Source organism: Lontra canadensis, unplaced genomic scaffold (assembly GCF_010015895.1).
Source record: "Lontra canadensis isolate GAN:19392208 unplaced genomic scaffold, GSC_riverotter_1.0 scaffold179, whole genome shotgun sequence".
NCBI lineage: Eukaryota > Metazoa > Chordata > Mammalia > Carnivora > Mustelidae > Lontra > Lontra canadensis.
The window spans coordinates 156,615-181,481 of NW_022631173.1; the positions used below are offsets into that span (position 1 = coordinate 156,615).

Here is a 24,867-nt window from a genome sequence, read left to right on the forward strand (position 1 = left end):
ATGTCAAACTTACACCTTCAATTCATTAGAAGATTGTTGCACTAATATTTATTGGTCAGTGAGCTACATTTCAAAATTTGCTGTGCCATCATTTGCATATTACCAGAGTTAAAATATGATAGATTACTATGTGAAAATATAGAGGAGATTTCTAGGCATCACAAACGAGATTGTTGCTATGAGTTTCCTTTTAAACTGTGATTTTCTTACGATGAATGTAAAAGTTTAGAAGTAAATTCCTTGTGGATGGCTTGTCTCATCCCATATCTGGCTCTCCCAGTTCAAACTGATCAACACATTTTTTAAAATCGTGAGCTTGTAAACTGGTTAGTCTGGATGACTCCTTAGTGGTTTTCCGGGACTACCCCCTGACATAATAGCTGGGGACATTTGTGCCCAAGATGGGGAGGGTCTTGCCAAGCAAATTTACTTTTCCTTAAGAAATACTCTGCCAAACCAACAGAAACATTAGTCTTCTGTTTACTGTGGGTCTCCCATGTGTAGAAGATAAGTTAAGGATTTTGAACTAAGTGAATGCTTTGGTAAAGTTACAGAATATGAATGTCAGTTGTGGTTATAAGTTAAATTTCCTAATTTCCCTAACAAACTAGAATAAAAAAGAAACAGATGTCTATAGAATGTCACTGTTATACACCTCTCTGATGCTGATGATTTGGATTTCCCTCCTCCAAAATGATTCTAATAGCTTTCTAAGTTAAATACTTAAGTTTACCAACCTATATCTGTATAAAATGGATTAAAATAATTTCTGGATTGCTCTTGGAACATCCCAAATATGAATTGGGACATCATACCGTAGCAGTAATGATTATGTGCCTATCTTCTCCCTCACTAAATTGTGATCTTCTGGAAAGCTTATTCATATTATTTGTCTCATTCAACAAGGCACTTTAAATTTACAAAATTCTAGGAGAAAGAAACTCAGTAAGCATTGCAAATAAATGAATGCATCCAATTCCACCAAAGAATGTGTTTATAATTTCAATATTATATATCTAGATACAGGTTTCTTTCCTGGAAAACTCTGTACAGTCTTGTTGGCTGCCACGTGTACTTGGAATTCAGGTCCATTATTTCTTAAAACAGTAGGCAGTAAGCCCTTGTTAGTCTTAAGAAGTGCTAGAGGATATAATTTCTTAAATATCCATCGGAACAATGATCCTGAAAGAAACAGTAGGATATATTTGTAAATGAAAGAGCTGAAAACAGATAATAGTAAACAAGGAGATCCTGCAAATCACTTCTGAAAGTGACTAAAAGAGTATCTTAAGAAACATATATTTCCTTCATGTTTATTCATTGAGTAAATATTTACTGAATATTTCATGGGAACCAGGATTGGTGCTTTGCACTGAGGGTGAGAAGATGAAAAAGATACAGTGCTTAATGCTCAAAATACTCATAGTCTATTAGGAAGACATAGAGCTAATACATAATATGAAGTATGCACAAGGTGTTTTGGGAATACAGGTGAAATTCGTAGGGAGTTACTCTATCTGAGTGGGCTAAGGAAGGACTTAAATGACCCACAGAAAAATGAAATTAGAGGTTTTGTTCTTTTTATTTAGAGATTTTGATATTAGCAGTATTCCTAGTTTATTGGGTTGCAGATATTTGCTATTTATATAAAAGAATGTTGGTATTTTAAGCCTCATAATTAAATATCAGAAATGAAGGATCAGTGGTTTACATAATTGTAGAGGAGAGGGCCCTGGCCAGCTAGTGTAATCGTATATGGTCTGAACCAGATTGAGGATTAAGGTCAACCAGCAGGGATCGACAGATCCCAAGCAGTTGTTTTGTTAATGATTCATCTCAATATTGGCATATGCTTACAGGCAAACAGTAGAGCAGAAATCAGATACTCTTTTGCATGTAGAAACATGTAGAAAACTATCATGGATTTAATAATAAAAATATATTTAAGGACAATATACTATTAGTGAACAAAAACTTCTGCAATAAAAGAGTAATTTCTTAGATTTCAGGACAGGTGTCACCTCTGGGAAGCCTTGCCACTGTCTATTCTTCTCTTGCCTCTCAGTCTGAATTAAAATGCACATTCTTTATGCTCCCATAATACCCATATACTAACCTGTATTGATGGAATTCATTATACTGTATGGTTATTGCCTGTCTCCCTATTGGATTATCAGCTCCCCGAGAGAGCTAGGTCTATAATCTCAAGGTGTTAGTGCCTTTGAAAAAGTCAGTGTTATATTGAAAAATAAATAATCTCTAATAATCTTACTGAATAATGAGAGAGACCAGCTTGGGTAGTGGAAAGAGCATAGAAATGCTACTGTATGACTCTAATTGTGTGGTCTTCCCCCATCGCCATTAATAGGACTAATAAAGCAAAAGTCTTTTCGTTATAGAATGAACTAACAATGTCCAGACCAGGTACTTTTCTGCTGGCGCTGAAGCACTTTAGAATATTGTGGCCTGTGCTCTGTGCACCAGGCACCCACGTGCCATCTGTAAAGAGACTTAAATTCCAGCCTAGATGAGTTCATCCAGTGGTTCCAGAGTTTCTTTCTCAGACTCACCAAGTTTCTGATAGCCCTAACAAAATTGGCCTCTCAGATTGGGCCATTCTAGGATGGTGCTCTGAGCCTTCTGCACTGGTGATGGCACTGATTAAAGTAAACATGTCCATAGGACCAGAGTGCTAGTCTGGCTACATGATAGCGTATGCCAAAGAGCCAGGAAGTTCCATTTGGGCACCATTTGAATTAAATATAGATAGTATCATATAAAGTACTAGAACAGTAAGTGTTAATTTCCTTCACTCTATTAGAGTTATTTGGACATCTGTTGGTTGCACGGGAACATTGACACATGAGTGCCCTTGGTGTAAAGCTGTGTTTTTGGCTATAGTTGCTTCATCAAGGAAAGCTACATACCATGTGGCGCACCAATATTAACTAGTAATTAAGTGGGCTAATGTGTATCTCTTGTTGTGACCAGGAAGGCCCCCAAGGCAGATGTCTTCACTCATCCAGTATAGGTACTAGGTTAGATGATTTAATACTAGAAAACTTAAACATTGAATTTGACTAGGATAGTGACAACTGAAGTCACCAGCCAGCTATGGTTGTTTGTATGTAAGTGTCTGAGGTGGAAATGTTTAGCAGATCAGTGTACATGCTACAGAGTGTTAAATCGGGCATTGCACACTATTTCTAAGCAGTGTTCTGAGTAGCTGCAAACAGTTACCTAGGAATTGCTGACAATTATACAGGTTGCATGTAGCATATACAGGAGTGTTATATTAAATTTTGCCTACACAGTTAGTACCAATGTTCACAGACAGAATTCTATTGCCTATTAATATTAGCTTTTGAACTTAATGCCCTTGGGTGCAGTATTTCAGATCACTGTAAACTTTTGCTGCTATGCTGACAGGTACCTCTTAGCCTTAATATTCAAGTGATAGTTTTCCACATTACTTAATCTTTGGCAAGAGTTAATTGACTTAAAGCTCTTATTATCAGTAGGCTGTCTTCACCTGCACTTTCCATCTCAGTAATTAGCCATATTCACAGTGGCATACCCTTAATTCCAAACTACTCAGTGCTTCATGCCTGGCTGAAGCCTAGATGACCATGTTACTCTAACCCTACACCTCCATTTGATCCAGCAAATATAGCCCAGGTGTGGGGTCTGCGTGGGAGACACAAGGAGTGTTAATTTCCAGCTGCTACCCTAGGAGCAGATACGGATTCTGCAGAAGTAGCTGATAAAACAGATGGGTATGTTGTGGTCAGGGAACCAAGACTTCCTAAGAGCCTTCATGCCGGATTTCCATATAATTTTCCCCAAACTTTATTCCCTTTGTGCTACGATTTCCTTCTAGTACTTTTAAAGGAAATGTATTGTCATCCTAAACATCCCAGGTCAAAGGCTTAATTAATAGTTTAAAATAAAGGTTCCAAAACACCAGGAGAGTTTGTCATTTTCTCCCTGGTTTGTTTTGTGAAGAGGGAGGAGAGAAGGTGAGGAGGAACCCCTCCTGTTCCATGATTACATCCTACCCACTCATTTTCTCCTTTTCTCCTCTGCTTTTGATTTTTAGTGGCGGTCTTAACAGAATGTCAAGATCAATTTGCAGCATGGTTTAACTCAAGGTTTGCGTTCTGCCAGCAGCAATTGTCCCTGCAAACAATGCCGTGTGTTCTTGTAACTTCAGAAGCTTTTAGAAGGATCATGGCAAGGGCAGCATCTAATGACTTTATTAGTGTAGGGTTTCAAAATGGGCTCCGTAATTGTTCATATCTCTTTGTCAGCAAGTCATAATTACTGCTCAGCATTGTCCAAGGGTGTACTTGTGAATAGTTTTCTAATAGTACTGAAAGGAAGGGAAAGAGGGGAGGATAAAAGGTGATGGCCTCTTATGATTGAGAACAAGCCAGTCTGTATATAGATGATGGCTAAACTGTTTAAATACTTTACTCTTTTTAAAATAGAAGATTATCCTTTTTAAAATGTTCTTTTGGGTAATTTGAAATGACTAGTTTGGAAGCCTTTTTTACTCTGATTTGGATACTTCCCACACTACTACCTAGTATTATAATCATAACTGCCTGGTGATGCATTCATTAAATCTGAATCAAGCTATATATTTTTCCTTGACCTTATTCTAGTTATTGCTATTTAGGAAATATGCATTTGTGAAAACTATTGTTAGAAAAGAACAATACAAAGGTGATAACTGTTGACCAGACAGTCCAAAAGAACAGCATTGTAAGTTTTTATTAAACCTTATTTTTCTCATGCACTAGACCTTTCTTGTTACTCTTTTGGTGTTCTTTTTGGTCTTTCTGCTAAACCCTTTGTGTTTTGAATATTTGAAGTATCTCGATTGTAAGAGTCACAAAATTAAAAGAATCATTGCCTTCTCAAGATATATGAAGGTTCAGCTTAATGTCAAGTCTTTGTGCTCTGTTACCAAATTTTTTTCCTATTCTGTGACTCTCTAAATTTATGTACAGTTCTGTGCAAATATTCACTCCCAATAGCTAGTTATCCTAATATTTTAGAATATACAAATTCAAATAAATATGACTGCCAGAGATATTTAATCCAGTGTTTATATAGAATAAAAGACAGGAGTTATCTAATGAAACAAATTCTAAAAATAAGACATCTCCAAAATGAAATATCATTTTTTTAAGTAATATATACCCCATCATGGCTTCTGCCTCTGTTCTTGCCTAAAATTGAAAAGATAGGAAGAGATATATTTTTTTCTTAACTGTCTGTTAGTATTAATAATTTTTACATTCATGATTGTTTCTGAAGAGTTTTTTACTAATCAAATCATCTATGCCACTTAAATCAGTAGCACAGTTTTCCTCTTCCATAAATACTGATGGTAATATCCTCAAAAATTATAATGGAAACATGTTAGTTCAGTCATATAAAACCAGCTATGGAAACTCGTTCCTCTGACATTTTTTACAGTATTTTCCTTTCAGTTTACATAGATACTTAAAGAGGTTTTAGTGCCCAATTATCTTAATGATCTCATCTGCTAAATATACCACCAAAAATTGAAAGAGTAAATAACTGTTAGTCTGGAATTGGGGAGTCAGGTGGAATCCTTTTTCTTATGTGTTTGGGTAATTCATTAGGAAATATATTTGGTACCTTTCCTCAAGCATGTGTTTGTGTCTTTGAACTTGATTGCATTATAGTAACAGAGAAAACTGACAAAATAGTTTCATATTATAATAAATTATTATTTTTAAATATAAAACATGTTATTAGAAATAAAGGGTTAACCTTAGACATTTTTGTAAAAAGCCTCCTATTAATTCATCTACTATTGGCTGACTCAGTCTGTAGCCACAGCAACAATTTAAAGAATCCTTCTAAACAGTCTCCTTCCATGTATCTTTTCCTCAATGCATGATCATCTCCAAGAAAGTCTTCTTTAATGTTCTTTTCTACACATCTCAACTAAGGAAAGAATGAAATAAGCTTATATGAATAATAAAGAAGCTTTGATTGCTGTATCTCAATGTGAGAAATTGTATTTCCAACCCAGTATCAAATCAGGTATTGGTGGCTCTGAGCAGCTCCCAAAGTTACTCAGCAACCATAGCAACAAAAATTTATTTGGCTGTTAATGAAAGTTATGTGAGTATTAACTGTTTATTAGTTCTTAAAGCAAAACCTATATACATTTAAATATGTCAGTTTCTATTCTTGAAAGACTATGATAAGCTATTTTCTCATTGTTTATACAGATAGACCTCATTCATAGAATGTAGAACAATTAGGAAGTGGGACTCAGTCAGTCTGGGAGTATGAAGAACAAAGGAATATTAGGCAAGTGGTATAACATTTCCAGATTTCTTTTTTTTCATCTATGAAAAGTGGGGGAGAGGGCACTGACAGCTGATCTATTTGACCTAAGATCTTTGACCTTTATCTCTAAAATTCTTTTTCTGATGACTTGGACACAATTGTTTTCAATAGAAAAAGGATAAGTAAGCAAGATTTTATTTTTAAAATAAATGTTTGTAAAGTATGTAAGTAGATTATAGCATACTGCCCTTACCAGTTTGTGATGATTTAGTTAGAGGGACTTTAGTGGAGTGTAGCTAAGGAAGCCACAATCATTTTCTGCCTCTTTCATCTATAAAGATAGTTTCCTTACCCTTAGAACTATTCTCCAAGCTCATGCCATTTCTGACAGGAGCTTCTACTGAGAGAGCATCAGTAGCTAAGAATAAAACGATCATTACTGCTTTTTTAGAAAACCAAAACACATAATAACTGCAACCTACTATGTGCCAGACTCTCTATATATGAGCCCATTTAATCCTCACTATATATACATTACATCACTTAAAGATCACGTATGTGGAAACTATTTTTGCTCAGAGAAGTTCTGTAATTTACCGAAGGTCATGTAAATGGTTGTTCCAGATTTAAATCCCAAATCAACCTATGCTTTTCTGCTTCATAATTCTTCTTGCCCAATGACCTTGTCAGGCTGGATTATTCAGCAGTGAAAATGTACTGAATAACTGTGTGCAAAACCTTGAGGGGGTTATAAGAAAAATATGATACATGGACCTTTTGCACAAGGACTAAATAAACATGGGATTCACTAAATCTTAGAGTTGCAGGTTAGAGAGGTATTCTTAATATCTAGTGTGCAGCCATGCAGGCATTTTTCCTTGTGATGTGCTTAACTGATGTTATTGCAGCTGCTACCTGAATACTGCTAGGGACAAAGAAATTAAAGCTTTGAAAGACAGTGTATTTTTGAGCTACTCGAAAAGCCAGAAAATGTTATTGCTACAGTGCTTCTTCCTCTGGAGGTCTTCGGCAACTTTCTCCCTTTTGGTTCTAGTTTTGACTTAATAAGCCTAAGTTGGGAATTAATAAGCCAAACAACTTTTCTGCATTACAGTCCTTTATCAGTTTAACCACAGCTATCTTGTTTACTCTATTTTTCTTGCCTTTTCTTACCAAGTATGTTTATTTCTATTGTTCTTTATATGCTAGGATATCTAGACCCAGCCCGTTCAGAAGGTGCCCCAAATCAAGCATAGTGCTCCAAAGTAGGTTTATCTCATGCTGTGCTCAATTCTTTCTGTAATTTTATTATTGGCTCCTACCGAATTGAGGTAGTCAACTGAAACCCCCTAACAGTTTTTCAGATATGAGGCTGCTGAGAATGGGCTGGGTCTGGGTTATTACTAAACTAGATCTCTGCCATTTTCTACTAATGCAGTTGGCCAACAGTATCTTTTGAAGTTCAGATTCTGTTAACTCTCCCAAGAGTTATCACACACAAATGATGTTATAACTCCTATCGTTTCTACTGTTATTCTTGATAATACTCTCTGTTCCTAGATATAGCTGACTCCAGAAATTTTTTTTTTCTCCTTATTTACCATACTTGGATGTGGTCATCAAAAGAAGCTTTATCTCCTCATATACTTTTGATTTCAAGCACCTGGCTCTGACCAGCACTTCCTATCCCTATCTTACTTGCTCAAGTGCTAAAGTTTTTTTAGATCATTATGCCCCTTAATCTATTGACCCCACCACTTTACTTCATCTACCCTTTTCTGTCTCCAGTCTTCATTTCCCTCTTTGTCTTATTTAGATTTCAAGGTCCATCATTATCACTTCCTTGCAATATCTTAAATTCCCTTACCTCTCTCTCCCTCCATTGCACTCATTTTGTTGAATCCAACTATTCACCTTCTCTGTGCCTATGCCCTTGCACTTGAACACTGCTGGAAACAGTCACTCTATTTTTTTTTTCTAAGTAAACACAAATTTCAAGCAAGTATACAATAATGCTAAACAAGCCTACTGTGATTCTCTAGTTTTTCTTTCCCCAGATAAGATGGCTATTTCATACTACTACTCATTCATTAAACATCTCATGTCCCTTGCTTCTCCCTTTCCCAGCTGTCCTCACTAGTTGACTGAGAAAACAAAAGTCATTAGATAGAAATGACTCTTTAATTTTCTTTCTTCAGGTCTCAGTGTAAATGTCTATGCTTCAAAAAGGCCCATTGAACCTTTTTAGAGAATGTTTCTTCACCATCATTCTCTTTCATAGAGCTCTCTTAGGACTTTTCATAATAAACCATTTTTTGCTTATTAAAATTTTGTTTTCTAATTCTTCCATTAGAATGTAAGATTCCTAAGGTAAGAATTACATCAGTCTTCTTCACTTTGTTTCTTACTGCAATACTCAATAATTACTTGTTGGATAATATAAAAACACAGAACAGAATAATGGTTGAGTATGAATTAATTTGGATTTAGTCAAACTAGGTTTGGAATTCTAGCTATGCCAGTAGGCCACCATAGTTACCTTGAGCAAGTTGCTTAAACCCTCTAGGTTGCAGTTTCCGTATTGGAAAATGGAGATTAAAAATTACATCCCTTAAAGTTCTTATTAGAAATAAGTGGGATAGTTGATTTTTGTAAAGTCTGGTACAGAGTAAGTGCTCAGTACATTTTATTTATATGTGTGTATTTTTTTCTTTATCTCAGACATTTATGAAAATGTTGACAAAGCCAAGTGATAAGCTGTTTGAGACCACCTTCAGTTTGGTAGCACTCTACAGGTTCAGTTTCTTGGTGACAAAGGATTTTTCCAACTTAGCCTACATTTCTGAATTTTACTCTGAAGGATACTTTGAGACATTTCGTCACTTCTTCCTTAAGTCCAGATAGTTGAAACTTAAAGAATGCTCATGAGTTCTCAACCTGGTAACCTCATAGTTAGTTAGGTTTGTTGTGTCCTTAATAACCCGTGCTTCCTCCTAGTCATCAGCACTGTATTGGAAGTATTCATAAGCCATTTGTCTAAGTGACTTTTCTGGCTTTTGTAGACAACTGAGGTCAAGTTTTCTGATCTGTACTTTGTGAAACTCATGGTATTTCCTTGTTTTTAGGGATGCCGATTCCTCAGTTGATTGTCATTTTTATCATCATTCCTTGTAGCTTTTTACTGACCCACTTAGTCTACTACCTGTCCATTTCTTTGTCCAGTAATGTATCTATCCATTAAATATTTATAAACACCTGGGGTGACTCAAGTTCTGTACATAAACACTGAATTCAGCTCTGTAATTCTGGCAGCTTAGGAGAAAAAGGAAATGTGATAGGCATATCCTCATTTATTCATCTATCCATCTAATATATATATATATATATTTATTGAGTTTCTACTATGTGTCAGGTACAGTTATGTCCTGGAGTTTACAGTTTACTACTTATAGTTCTCTTTGACTAATAAAAAGAATTTTAACAGTTCATCTGAAGATTTCCTGGCACTGAATTCAAGAGAGAATTTTTTTTGCATGATTATCTATTTGAGAGTCATTTAAGAAATAAAATAGACAATTATTTTCTACTGTTTTGCATACAACAGATTATTTTATTTTATTTTACTTTCAATTTTATTTATTTATTTGACAGAGAGACAACAAGAGAGGGAACACAAGCAGGGGAGTGGGAGAGGGAGAAGCAGGCCTCCTGCTGAGCAGAGAGCCTGATGTGGGGCTCAATCCCAGGACCCTGGGATCATGACCTGAGCTGAAGGCAGATACCTAACATCTGAGCCATTATTTTAAATTTAAATAGCTGTTTCTTATATCAATCCTCTGTAAAAGCAGAGGGCTTTGTATTAAATATTTTTTCAGTAATGGTAATTTTTTTAGGGAACTTAGGTGATATGGTCTTTAAATATTCCTTTTTGATGATCTAACTCATAACTGGTATAGAACTTAAAGGAAAAGCCTATGTAATCAACCTGTCCATTCAAACATCTCTCTTTGTCAAACATCAGCTGTCTCAAGGGAGCCTTTGTCAAGTGCTGGACTATAATCATTTCTTGCTTGAAAGCTTTAATGAGTGACTGAGATGCTAATATATTGGACTGTTGGTCATTTATCTTTTAAAGACCTTCTTCCCATGTATGAGATTTCTGCTTATACTCTACCACATTTTTTTTTTGATCCATTAGGATGGAGGTGGGTGTGGGATGGACTAAATAGATGATGGGGATTAAGGTGTGCGCTTGTTGTGGTGAGCACTGGGTATTGTATGGAAGTGTCGAATCACTATGTTGTACACCTGAAACTAATATATCACTGTATGTTAACTAACTGGAATTTAGATTAAAATGTTTTAAAAAATCAAATACAGAGGGCCTGGGTGACTCAGTTGGCTAAGTGCCTGCCTTCAGCTCAGGTCATGATCCCAGAACCCTGGGATTCAGTCCCACATTGGGCTTCTTGCTCACTGGGGAGTCTGCTTTTCCCTCTATCCTTCCCACCCCTGCTCATGATCTCTCTCTCCCTTGGTCTTGCTCTCATTCTGTCTCAAATCTTTCAGTCAGTCAATCAATCAAATACATAAAGAAATTATATATAAATGTCAGTGTTCTAAGAGAAGCCAACCACCTCTGAAATAAATCATGCTGAAAATTTTTATATGATAATAAAAATCACAAAGTCTCCAAATTTTGCAGTGGGGAAAAAAAGATCAGGGAACATGACAATATGAAAAAAGAACTATCTTCAAATCTCTACCCTAGGATAGGGCATGATCTTATGTTACAAGGATGCTGATGCGTATTGTAGAAGTTATAAAGCAATATAATACAGTGCCAAGCATGGTACTAAGCATAACTCCTTGTTTAGTGATGTGAGTCTGATACTGTTATTATAATTTATTAGGAAACCTTTTGCCATATCCTTAATTTTGGGAAAGGTCAGGGGAGGTGGATAAAGAAAAAATTTTATTTTGATTTTGAAACACATAAAAGAAAGGAAAAAGAATATTAAGTAACCTGAAGACCCATTCTAAAAATAGGTATCATTATCTTCATTTTATATATGAGAAAGCTAAGGCTCACAAGTAAGTTATCCAAAGAAACAACTAGTAAGTGACAAAATAGTTTTATTTGATGCCTAAGTCTGTTCTTCCTACAGAATTATGCTGCTTGCAATAATTCCTTCTTTCTCTAATATGTTGATTTTTTAAAGATTTTATATTTTGAGAGAGAGAGAATGGGGGGAGGGGCAGAGGGAGAAGGAGGGAGAATCTTAAGCTAGATTCCGCACTGAGCACAGAGGCCAGTGTGGGGCTTGATCCCAGGAAGCATGAGATCATGACCTGAGCCAAAACCAAGAGTCTGACACTTAACAGACTGAACCACCCAGGCACCCCTAATATGTTAATGTTTGAATATTTTACACCTCTTTTAAATCACATTTTCTGTCAGTAGGTGGTAACAGGGTAAAAAAAGTTTTATGTAAAAACTGTAGTATGCTTAAAAATCAGTAGGGAATCTTAAAGTCATGAGCTTGTGGACCAATACTTGCTTACTTTGAGGGTCCAAGTGACCTATGATGATAGAAGCACAATGGAAGAAAGAGGCCTTAGAGACCATGATAATTCATGCCAACTGTCTTAATTAAATTGACTTCAGAAGTGGTTGGAGGAGGAAAAGGAACGTTGTATGATCAACATTGTTATAGTGGAGAGAAAAGTACTGAAATATAATTAGTCATTAGGTGCTAGGAAAGCAGAGGTGAATAATACTAATACTAATACTAATACTAATAGCTGTCCAGAAGTACCATCAGGTAAAAAGTTCTCCCTGATTTCTGGGCCCCCATTCCCTTCTCTGATTCTCTCTAGCACTTAACCTGAACCACTAAATCCAGGCCCCACTTAAGTACCAAATTATGTTTCCTGTTTTACGAGCCTTGATTTACCAAACCCAAAATATCCTTAGTATCTTAAGGACAGAAACCATGTCATATATTTAGTACGCTCTCCTTAATATTGATTGATTGATTGGTAAAAGCAGAACACAGAAGAAATATTATCTGTCATGTAACTTAAATTTGCTCTCTTATATAGCCCCTGGAAAATGAATCTTCTCTTTACATTGCTAGAGGAGGAATTTTTGCATTTAATAAGAGGTTGGATTAGATATTCTCTGTTATTCCTCCCAACTAAGATTTATATGGGGTTCCTAAAATAAATGTTTATTTTCCTACTGGTGGTGAGAAAAAGCCAATTATCTATTTATGATTATTGTCCTTCCAAAAAAATTAGTATAAATAATGACCCTATAGTCATTAAACTGTCAGTGCCTCAAAGCCTTTTCACTTGAGTGAAGTAAGGAGATAAATTAAGAAGCTAATTGGTTTTTTAAAACTCTTGACTACTAATCAATTGAGACAATTTAACAGTTTACTGTTATGGGAAGTCTAATAAGCTTCAGACAGGTGAGGGATGCTTTTTAGATTAAATCTTCCGAAAATCTCACCTGTGTTTTCTTAAATTTGCCTTTAGTTTGCCTGTGTTCTAACATGCATACAGTATTTGCATTTTCATGGAGAGACATTATACTATCCTTTTAGGAAATGATTGATACATACTGTTAATATGGATCAATAGTCATTAAATGATTCTACCTTTTTAACCCCGAAATTCTACTGTACAGACTTTTTATCTTAAGGAAATACTTCTGGTTATTTGTTCCAGTATTATTTATAATGATAAAAAACTAGAAAGAAATATGTAGCTGTAGGGTGAATAGTTATGAATATAGCAGTGTATACATTGGAATATTATTCAAACACTTAAGTAGGGTGACAGTTCAATTACTATTGTGTAGAAGGCTAAAAGATTGTATTCATTCACACAGTGATTACCACAAAAAGGAAAAGATCTATTTGAACAAAGGCCAATAAGAAATAGACAAATGTGATTAACATTGTGTTAAAAGTTTATGGAATTGTAATACTCTATGTGGAAAACCCAAAAGACTCCTCCCCAAAATTGCTAGAACTCATATAGGAATTCAGCAAAGTGGCAGAATATAAAAATCAGTGCACAGAAGTGAGTTGCATTTCTATACACTAACAAGACAGAAGAAAGAGAAATTAAGGAATCCAGCCCATTTACAATTGTACCCCAAACCAGCAGATACCTAGGAACAAACCTAACCAAGGAGGTAATACTCTGAAAACTGTAGAACACTCATGAAAGAAATTGAAGAAGTCACAAAGAAATGAAAAGATGTTCAATGCTCTTGGATTGGAAGAATAAATATTGTTAAAATGTCTGTGCTTCCAGAGTAATCCATACATTCAATGCAATCCCTATCCAGATACCTTCAACACTTTTCAGAGAGCCGGAGCAAATAATCTTAAAATTTGTATGGAACCAGAAAAGACCCTAAAAAGCCAAAGGGAGATTGAAAAAGAAAACAAGCTGGTGGCATCACAGTTCCAGACTTCAAGGTATATTACAGAGCTATAATCATGAAGACAGTGTGGTACTGGCACAAAAACAGGTACATAGATCAATGGAACAGAATAGAGAACTCATAAATGGACCCTCAACTCTGCGGTCAGCTAATCTTCAACAAAGCAGGAAAAAATACCCAATGGAAAAAAGACAGTCTTCAACAAATGACATTGGGAAAAATTGGACAGGCACACGCAGAAGAATGAAACTAGGCCATTTTCTCATACCATACACAAAAACAGACTCAAAATGGATGAAAGACAGAAATCCTCACATCTAAATATGAGACAAAAATCCATCAAAATCCTAGAAGAGAACATGGGCAGCAATCTCTTTGACCTCGGCTGCAGCAGATTTTGGCTAGACAACATCTCCAAAGGCAAGAGAAACAAAAGCAAAAATGAGCTGTTGGGACTCCATCAAGATAAAAAGCTTTTGCACAGCAAAGGAAACAGCAAAACCAAAGATAACCTACAGAATGGGAGAAGATATTTGCAAGTGTTTTATTAGATAAAGGCTTAGTATCTAAAATCTATAAAGAACTTATCAAACTCAACACCCAAAGAAACAAATAATCCAGTCAAGAAAAGAGCAGAAGACGTGAACAGATATTTCTCTGAAGGAGACCTACAAATGGTCAATAGACACATGAAAAAAATTCTTTAATATCACTCAGCATCAGGGAAATACAAATCAAAACTGCAATGAGATGCTACCTCACACCAGTCAGAATGACTAAAATGACACGACCAGAAACAACAAATGTTGGAGAGGTTGTGGCGGAAGGGGAACCCTCTTAAACTGCTGGTGGGAATGCAAGCAGGTACAGCCACTCTGGAAAACAGTATGGAGCTTCAATAAGCTAAAAATAGAGCTACACTATGACCCAGCAATTGCATTACAAGCTATATACCCAAAAGACACAAATGTCATGATCTGAAGAGGCATCTGCATCCCAATCTTTAAGCAGCAATGTCCACAATAGCCAAACTATGGAAAAAGAGTCCTGATGTCTATTGACAGATGAATGGATAAAGAAGATGTGGTATATATATACAATGGAATATATACTCAGCCTTCAAAAAAAGAAATCTTGCCATTTGCAATGATGTGAGTGGAACTAGAGGTATTATGCTAAGCAAAATAAGCCAATCAGAGAAAGACAATTATCATGTGATTTCACTCCTATGTGGAATTTAAGAAACAAAACAGAGGAGCATAGGAAAGGGAGGAGAAAATAAAGACGTAATCAGAGAGGGAGACCCTTAACCATAGGAAACAAACTGAGGGTTGCTGGAGGGGAGCGGGATGTGGGGGATGGGGTAACTAGGTGATGGGCATTAAAGAAGGCATGGTGGTATAATGAGCACTGGGTGTTATATACAACTGATGAACCACTGAACCCTACCTCTGAAACTAATAATATGCCATATGTTAATTGAATTTAAATTTTAAAAAAGTTTATGGAATTGATATTCCATGCAATTTTTCTTTATTTTTGTAAGGGACTTACTGTCTTTCAAATTTGATGTTTATTTCATGACTGGCTAATATATTCATATTAATCAAGACTCAAAAGGCATAAAAAGTCTCGTACTTAGCCCTGTCTCTAAGTTACCCTTCCCTGAAGCATTTTTTAAGTTTCTTATTTATCCATCCAGAGATTATTTTATGTATAAGCAAGCTAATATATACTTACTTTTTCCCAGTTTTACACAAATGGTAAAAACTATTCAATACCCTGCTTTTTCCACTAACATTATATTTTAAAGATATTCCATATCAGTTTGTAAAGAACTTTCTGTTTGTGGCTAAATATTATCCCTTTAAATTCCATAAGAGACTATAGTTTATTTAATAAGATCCTACAAATGGACATCCAGTGTTCTATTATTACAATTCAGTAGTAACAGCACACATAGATGATTTCCCACATGAAGATATATCTAGACTAAATTCCCAGATTTAAGAGTGCTAGATTAAGAGTATGTGTGCATTCTTTAACAGATGAATATAACAGGGGAGAAAGAGAGAGGCAAACCATAAAACAGACTCTTAACTGTAGAGAGCAAACTAGGAGTGGGTAGAGAGGAGGTTGGTGAGGAATGGGTTAAATGGATAATGGGTATTAAGGAGGAAGCCCTGGGTGTTGTATGTAAGTAATGAATCACTAAATCCTATACCTGAAACTAGTATTACACTGTATGTTAACTGGAATTTAAATAAAAACTTGGAAGAAAGGGGCACCTGGATGGCTCATTTGATTTAGCATCTTCTTCACCTCAGGTCATGATCCCCAGGTCCTGGTATTGAGTCCCTCATCCGGCTCCCTGCTTAGCTGGGAGTCTGCTTCTATCTCTCCCTCTGCTGCTCCCCCTACTTGTGGGTGCTGTTTCTCTCAAATAAATAAATAAAATCTTCTTTAAGAATTTGGGAGAAAAAAAGGTTATGTGTGTGCTGTTAATTTTCATAGATACTGACAAATTGCCCACAAGGGAGTTAGTACCAATTTCACTCCAACAGTGTACAATAGTGCCTATTTCCGTATAGCCTTGCTTTATTAATTTGACGGATGAAATATAGTTTCTTAGTGTAGCTTTATCTTTTTTAAGTTTATTTATTTATTTAAGCAATCTCTACACCCATTGTAGGGCTGGAACTCACAACCCCAAGATTAAGAGTTGCACGCTCCAGTGTAGCTTGCATTAGAAGTTAATTCGTTATGAGTTATTTTGAGTATCTTTTCACATGTTTATGAGCCACTACTATTTCCATTTCTGGGAGCTGTCTTCATATATATGTTTGTTGATCTTTTCCTTATTGTTGTATAATAGTTTTCTATATATTAGGAAAATTAACCCTTTTTCTGTGCTTTTAAATTCAGAATTTTTACCGTTTATCTTTTTTTTTTGGCCTTGTTAAGCTGTTTTTTACCATATAGAGATAGTCAAAATTATCAGCTTTATCTTTTATGCTTCACTCTGCTCTAGCTATGGTAACCTCCTTTTTACCTTTAAAATACACCAGATACTCTCCAACTTCAAGGTTTTGGTATTTGCTGTTCTTTCTGCCTGGAATTTGCTTCCCAGAGATTTGTGTTTCACTTCCTGCACCGCTTTTGAGTCTTTAACCAAATACCAACTTTTCAGTGAGATGTTCCCTATTTTATGTTGCAGCCTCCCCTTCCCTGCTCTGTTTTCCTCTATCAACTATAGCTCACAGGCTTTAGAGGTATACTTTTATTTGTCTCAGAGATATTGCAGCTCACCTACACAAATGAAGCAAGTGAGAATTAACATCTTCACTGTGGTTATCACCTCAGGAGACTAGCTTCATGCTCCGCTGAAGCTGCCATTGCCCAAAACATTTTGGGGACCACTTCTTAAAGAACTGCATTGAGATAGCTTAAAGCCTTACAAGGAAAGCAGTCCTGTGTCCTGAAAACAGTGTTTCTCAGTGTGGTCCATTAATCACCTATATCAAAATCACATGGGTAGGTTGGTAGCTTATTAAAACAGGCAGTTTCCTGGGCCTTTCCCTGGATCTTCTGAATCAGAATCTTTGAGGGATGGGGCAGAGGAACTTTCCTTTTAGAATAAACTCCCTAGGGGCACCTGGGTGGTGCATTGGGTTAAGCAACCAACTCTTGGTTTTGATTCAGCTCATGATCTCAGGGTCATGAGATAGAGCCCCATGTTGGGCTCTGCGCTCAGCGTGGAGTCTGTTTCAGATTCTGTCTCTCTCTCCCTCTGCCCTTCCCACTCATGCATTAGCATATTCTCTCTCAAAATAAATTAATTAATTAATCCTGAAAAAATAATTTTTTTAACTACCTAGGTAATTCCTAAGCCTTTAAAGTTTGAAGATCACGGACTACATAGTTAGTGTCTCCCAACTTAGTCATGTACCTTGTTTACCTAACTCAGTTTGAACCAGATGTAAGACTATTTCTAAAAATCAAAGCCACCCTCAAAGGACAAAGGGGTATATGTCAGGGATGCTGAAGGTCATTCCCAATGGGAACTCCAGAAATGAGCAATTGGATAGGCATTGCATCTCACAGAAATAATGTGCTAGGAGACAAAATTCTTTGGCTCACCTGATTTCAAACATGTAAAGTTTCAAACATGTAAAGTTTTGTAGTGTCACACAGCTGCATCATCATGTATTTTCTTATTTTCCAAATATTAATACTTACCCTTTCATTCTCTAAATGAAAATAAAACCAATGATTATTTTTTTTAGTCAGCAATTCTTTTTATGCAAAGCATCTTTCAGTGTTGGCCCATAGATATAAGCTGTCATTTTAATCCTGAAAGTAGTTGTGATAAAAATGTTAAATATAATTATGCAGTTAATAATAAAATAGCTACCAATGTTAAGGGCATAATTTGAGCATAATTCTGAGTAAATTTTTTGTATCTTACAAGAATATGTGTTTTAAAAGTAAGTGTTATTCCCATTTTACATCTAAGGGTCCTTTGGAGGTCGTATTGAAAAGTTATAATCAGGAAACCTCACACAGAGTCATTAGCAAGTTTTTGGCTTCCATTTTTTATCAGATGTGCCTTCTTTTACATTACTTGGTATATTGCAGGTGGTAAATGTTTGCAGAATTTCATTACTCTCCCCCTAATTTGCTGTTTCTTTTAGTATATATTTTATGTTGGAGTATAACTTAGTAAAAGTCAGTGACTTGTTTAATTATGACTTTGAAAGAAACTAAACTATATCCTGGTTTGAATTAAAATGAGATTACATTTTCTCATATCTGACTTATTAGTAATCCTGGTTTCCATTAGCAAGATAGAAAAGATCTATGCTTCAGAGACTGAAATTTTACTAATGATTAATACATGCTAGCTGTTAGATGTTCTGCTTATTTTTCTCCCCAAACTTAAGATTAAAAGATGATTGTATCTTTCTAATTTTAGATTTCTAATAACAAGAACTAGTGAATATGAGCTACTAATTACATTTTGTTTCTTCAGCAAGGCAGAAGTTTGAGACTTTTCACTCACTGAGACCACCACTACCACCACCCAGCCCCCAGGGACCAATGAGTTGCTTTATTATACCTGATTTGTGATTAACCATTTTTCTTTTCATTCATTTTCTCAACCTTCATTCTTCTTCCCCTTCCTCTCTACACCCTTTCCTCCCGCCTTTATTTTACCCTCTTAGTGAGGGCGTTTGTTCTTTGTCTTTTCAGATTTATCATTTTAGCTTTCGGTTTTGGGGGTTGATTTGGCAACTTATTCCCTCTCCTCAAATAGGTATATGATGAGTAGGTTGTTTCATTTATTTAAGTCCTTTAAAATTAAAAAACAAAGCCATTTCTCCTTGACACAGAACAGTTGCCATTGCTTCCTCTTTTGGTTTTGAGATTTCAGGAATCTAGTTGCTGTAGAAACCATTTATCCCTTCAAGACAACTGACTCATGAACACCATTATAAGTTAGGCTGACAAGTTTGGTGCTGCCAATAGATGCACCAGCACACTTTTCTCTCTTAAAAAGGAAAAAAATGACGCAGTTATGAGAACCACATTTTTTCTCTTGAAACAATTTGTTTTTCCCCTGTCTATTTTTGTGCTAATGTTTTGAACTGGATTTTTGCAGTTGGTAGTGTGCTGTGAATGGTAACTTTGTGCTGTGAATGATGTTGAGAGGAAGAAGCAGAATCCTCCAGCGATGAGAAAGATTTGATATCTGTGTTGTGAAGTTCTTGTAAATTATATTGGAAGGAACTGATTAGTAGGAATTTTGTAATTTGGGGCTGTCCATTGGCCCAGGCTCTCAGGGATTGTAATTTGAAAATCTGAAAGTAAACATGATTCAGATCTTAGGAAGTTAATTAGATTAATTAAAATTTTAACAAAGTCTCTCTTTGATTAGAACAAATTATTAGTTAAGGCCACTAGAAAGCATCAACTGGCTGTGGGATCCCTGTATATTTCTCAACTACTTCTAAAACATTAGAATGATTTGCCAATACCTGGTAAAAAACTGATCACTTTGTTGTCTTTTATAGTTAATTGAACAGCTAATGTGCCTTTGAAGGCTATATCTGTCTTGAATATGTTTTGTGAAGTTTTGAAATTTGTGTTGTATATTAATTCAAACCCATAAGATACCTATATTTTCATAATTATTTTCCCTTCTAGCTCATTTTCATAAAAAGACGATTTGGGAAGTACACAGTTTCCAGGCAAAATTATATTGAAATTGAATTCTTCAAACCACTAAGCTAGCCAGTCTGCCTGCCTGCCTGTCTTCTCTTTCTTTCCTTTTCTCTCCTTCCTTCCTTCCTGGCTTCTTTCCTCCTTTCCTTTTGTGGGTATATCCTGTTTAGATAGTATTTAATATCATTTGTAAGGCTAGTGCTATGATGGGCATCTACTGTGTGATAGCCACTTAATCCATTGGTGTGAAATCAACAAGGACTTATTTTCTCCCTTTGGTATGGAATGACATTCCAACTGTTTTTTACATCTTTAAATTCAGAGGTTGACAGTGATCAAATCAGGATCAAGATTGACTTCAAGTATTTTCGTAAGAGCAGGAAGAAAAATGAGATCCTAACTTTCTAGTGTCCTGATCTACACATCTCTTTGATGAATTAAAGCTATATGGATGTGAAATTTGGTACCAGAGGCTTAGGCTGCTTGAGCACCTTTTATCGTGTCATAGTTCTGGAATGTGAAGATCTGAATTTTCACGGGAGCACTGATATTTCATGGCCAACAATGGATTTCTTAGGGCCATGTCCTTTCAAATTGCCATGAGGTCTGGTTATTGCTGCTCTAAATGTAAATATGAAACTGCCTCCCAATGAACTTATTGCAGTGGTGCTAACTTGTCTTGACACTCTTGCTGACAGATCTCGTGGCCCTTAACATGGTCTACTTTATATAGTCACAGCACAGGTTTTGTGGAGGATTCAGCCTAAATTTCTAGAATGAATTTCTATAGACAAGAGATATGTTGGCTTTAAAAATTAAGAGGTTTGATTCTGTTTTGAATTTGGTTATCAAATGAATCTGAGCACATGACATTTTAATGCCGTTTGTCTTTTCAAATAGATTTACCTTCTAATGCATGTGACAACAGGATTTTGCTCATCAGCTAGAACATACATTTCAGAGTAGTTGTTACCTAAAATATTATCATAAGGCATAAGAAAACACATGATTTAAGTTGCCTTTCATGAACATAATTAAGAATTAATAAGCCAGTACCAGTGGCTAGTCCCCAGAATTTCCACTGTTTTGCCTTTTGTGACCTGTGTTATTAAAAGTCCATTATTTTTACAGACTTTATTAAATTGGATCTTATTAAAGCATTCTATATTTGCATTTGGTCTTTCATAATTCATTATTATTATGACATTTACTTTTTACCATCAGATCTGAAAACATATCATAAGCTACCCTTTTCTCTTGAAAGAAATGCTAATTTCAAACAGTCCTCTAATAGAAGAGAAAAGCTTTATCAGTTTTTTCATTTATTCCAGATCGTGTTAAGAATACTAATGCTAGACTTCAGTATGCTAATATCTCTGGGCTTTTTTTGGTCAAAAGCTTAGAATTATTATTTTTATCCCATGGTAAGTATGAAACCAGAAGACCTGCTACTACTGGAGAAAACACAATTCTAAAGTACAATTCTTGATTCTAAAGACTTGTGAAAATGTTGCTAAATCCTGTTTAGACTAGGATACTAGTCTAATTTAACTTTGTACCATACAATATTTGTCCTATTTAAGAAATTTTTTCCTCTTAAAATTCAGTTTGTTTGTTTTTCTCATAGTCTAGGTCAGTATAGTTCACAGTGTTTAAGACTAAGAATCCTGTGCTGTCAGCCCCAGACAGCATTTAGGGTGTGCTTCCTGCTTTTCTATACGATAGTCATTTCTATATCATTTAAGATGTAGTTGAAAACTCAATATAGCAAGCGTTTATATATTGATATCAGACAGGCTATCTAATTACTAACATAATTAGTAAAGTACCTAGTGAGTTTTTTGTTAGGATACTAGTAAATTTATTAAAGTCTGAAATGATACTTACTTTGGCTTTTGTCTCATTTTAGATTTCTGACAATGTGCAATAGACATTTTGGCAGTGTTGTTGCACAAACCATTCGGACTCAAAAAACAGATCAGTTTCCACTTTTTCTGATTATTATGGGAAAGCGATCATCTAATGAAGTGTTAAATGTGATACAAGGTAAAGTACATGTCACAAGGGGAGTAGAGTATCTTCTTGTGTATGTGATAACCTTATAATATTTACCATCAAAGTTGACTGTAACTCTCTGTATGGGTGAACATCTTTGTATTTTCAAACATAGAATATCCTAAAGAAGAACATCTTCAAAAAGTATAGGATCTATGAAAAATGAAATATGCTGCATAAAAATCTAACAGAAATTTCTTAATAAAGTTGCACAACCCTTTGGACCCAGCATAATCATGTTAAATGTTCATAATTGCTAAGTTCTCTAAACTAGCAATCAAGTCATAGTCAGTTGTCAAATATGACATTTCTTATACATGTATTGATTTCTTGCTGTAATGTTGATTAGTTGAAAGAAATGCTTTAGTTATCTAGAAAAGCCAGTGACTGGATATGGCAAATTAATTGTTCACACAGTGGTAGTTGTTTCCCCTTAATTGTATGAATCTGTTTCTAGGATGCAGCGCTAAGGCTTGACGCTATAGGATGCCTATGAATTTAATCGCATTGCATATTCTCTACCAAAATAAAGTGAATGATTTTTTTTTTACTGTTACTTATAAACCCCAAGGATTATTATAAAATACTACCTTATTTATATCACAGCTTAAATTGAAAACAGTATATCTTTTTTTATGCCCCAAGGGAAAAGTTGTTTCAAGTGCCCCAACTAAAGCTTGTGTTTGAGATACTTTATTTTTACCCCTATTTAAGTCAGAAGTTCTATAGCAGATAATATGATAGAGTATGTGATATAAATTCTGGTGCCTTTAAAACTCAAAACCTCTGGTATTTTATGTTTGCTCTGTAACTAGACCATTGAGTTTCATAAACAATGCTAAAGAAGATCTGCGGAGGTAATGAATTGCATACTGTAAATGGATAATGAAAATAATATTTCATTCCTGTTTTCCCTGTCAGAGGCAATATTATGATAGTGGTTCTTAAAATATGGTCCGTGGTTCTGGAGGTCCTCTAGACCCTTTCAGTGGATCTGTGAGATCAAATTATTTTCATTACAGTAAAAAGACTTTTCCTTTTTGCCTTTTTTTTTTTATTGTGTTGACATTTGCACTGGTGGCACACAAAATCAGTGTTGTGTAAAACTGCTGGCACCTTCACACGAAACCAAGGTCATGACCAAAACTACACTAGTAGTCATATTCTTTACCTCCCTTATGTGCAATTAAAAACTTTTTTATTAAATTTTAACCCTTTTTATAGTTTGTGTGATAGAACTAGAGGTATAGAAAATGTATTTCTCCTGCATTTCAGAGTACAAAGGTAGTCTCAAAGAAGAGCACTTGTGTGGTTGCTTGAGCTGAACTACTAGTCATTTTTTTCTTACAGAACATCATTTTTACTTGGAAATAACTGATGAACAAACTATACTTAGATAGCCTGGATATTTGTTGAAACTTTTCTCTAGAATGAGCAAAGTGAGTCTATCACTTCAAGAAAAGTGAACTGACAGTACTTTTTGCTGATGATAAAATTTGAGCTTTTAAGCAAAATGTTATATCCTCCACCATGGGATTGACAGCTTAAATAATTTTCTGATGACATCAGCTCATATAACATTAAAGATAAATGCATAAGTCAGTAAATCAATATTTTGCACATGACCAGGGCATGATATTTTAAAATCACACATAGGTAGAAGATCCTTTCAAAGAGCGAGATAGGTCAGTGGATCTTAATACAACAAAGTATAAGAAGTTCATTAATGGTTTCAAATTTCTCACATGCTTGAAGAAATTTCCTCTTGTCAGTTTGGGTGTATCAAAGACTACTTACAGTTATTTATTAAAATATTCTTCCGGGTGCTTGGGTGACTCAGTTAGTTAGGCAACTGCCTTCGGCTCAGGTCATGATCCTGGAGTCCTGGGATTGAGTCCCACATCGGGCTCCCTGCTCAGCAGAAGTCTGCTTCTCCTACTGACCTCTTTCTCTCTCTCTCAAATAAATAAAATCTTAAAACAAACAAACAAATAAATAAAAATACTCCTCCCGTTTTCAACTGTATATCTATGTGAAGCCAGATTTGCTTCATAAATTTCAACTAAGACATAAGACAACATAATGTAATTGGTTTAATATAGAAGTAGATTTGAGAATCCGGTTATGTTCTATTAAGCCAGACATTAAAAACATTTGCAAAAATGTTAAAACAATACTGTTCTTCTCACTAAACTTTTTCCTTTGGAACATAGAGCCATTTTTCATAAAAATCTGGTATTTATATCAACATGTAATGGGTTTATTGTTACTTTTAATGAACTGATAAATATGTTTTAAGTATTTCACCTTCAATTTCTAACACAGTAAATGTTGATAAAAATAACCCACATAAAACTTATTTGAGAATCTCAGTAGTTGTTAACAGTGTAAACAAGTTTTGAAAACAGAAGTTTGAAAACCACTACAGTAGGTTATAAAGAAAAAACTTGTCTGGAACTGTATTAACTGGTACCTTTTCTCTGTCTTGTCCAGTTTGGTAGTGAGTCCTTACCGTTAGCGCTGAAGCATAATTGATAAGCAGTGGCTTAAGCCTGAAAACGAATGGCCAGTATGTAACCACATTTCTAGTACCCTCCATAAGGAATTCATATCCCATGCTCTGAGTGTTAGTCACTACAGTTTGCAAATAAGAAAGGGAAACTCAAAGATTTGCCCAGTATCCAAATCTACGTTGAAGGTACCTGTAAGCTTTTTGCATTTGTTATATCTATTCACAATAACTACCACTGCTTATGTATACTATAACAGGGGTAGTATTATCTTCATTT

General features: G+C 35.3%; 1 protein-coding gene across 1 annotated transcript in view; it reads left to right on the forward strand.

The window, feature by feature from the left end:
- The window catches only part of FAF1 (Fas associated factor 1), a 278,132-nt gene that overhangs the window by 150,869 nt on the left and 102,396 nt on the right, over positions 1 to 24,867 (forward strand). Inside the window, exon 9 of the mRNA XM_032846635.1 lies at positions 21,933 to 22,069. Within this exon, the coding sequence (XP_032702526.1) occupies positions 21,933 to 22,069 (137 nt within the window). The remainder of the gene's footprint in view (positions 1 to 21,932; positions 22,070 to 24,867) is intronic.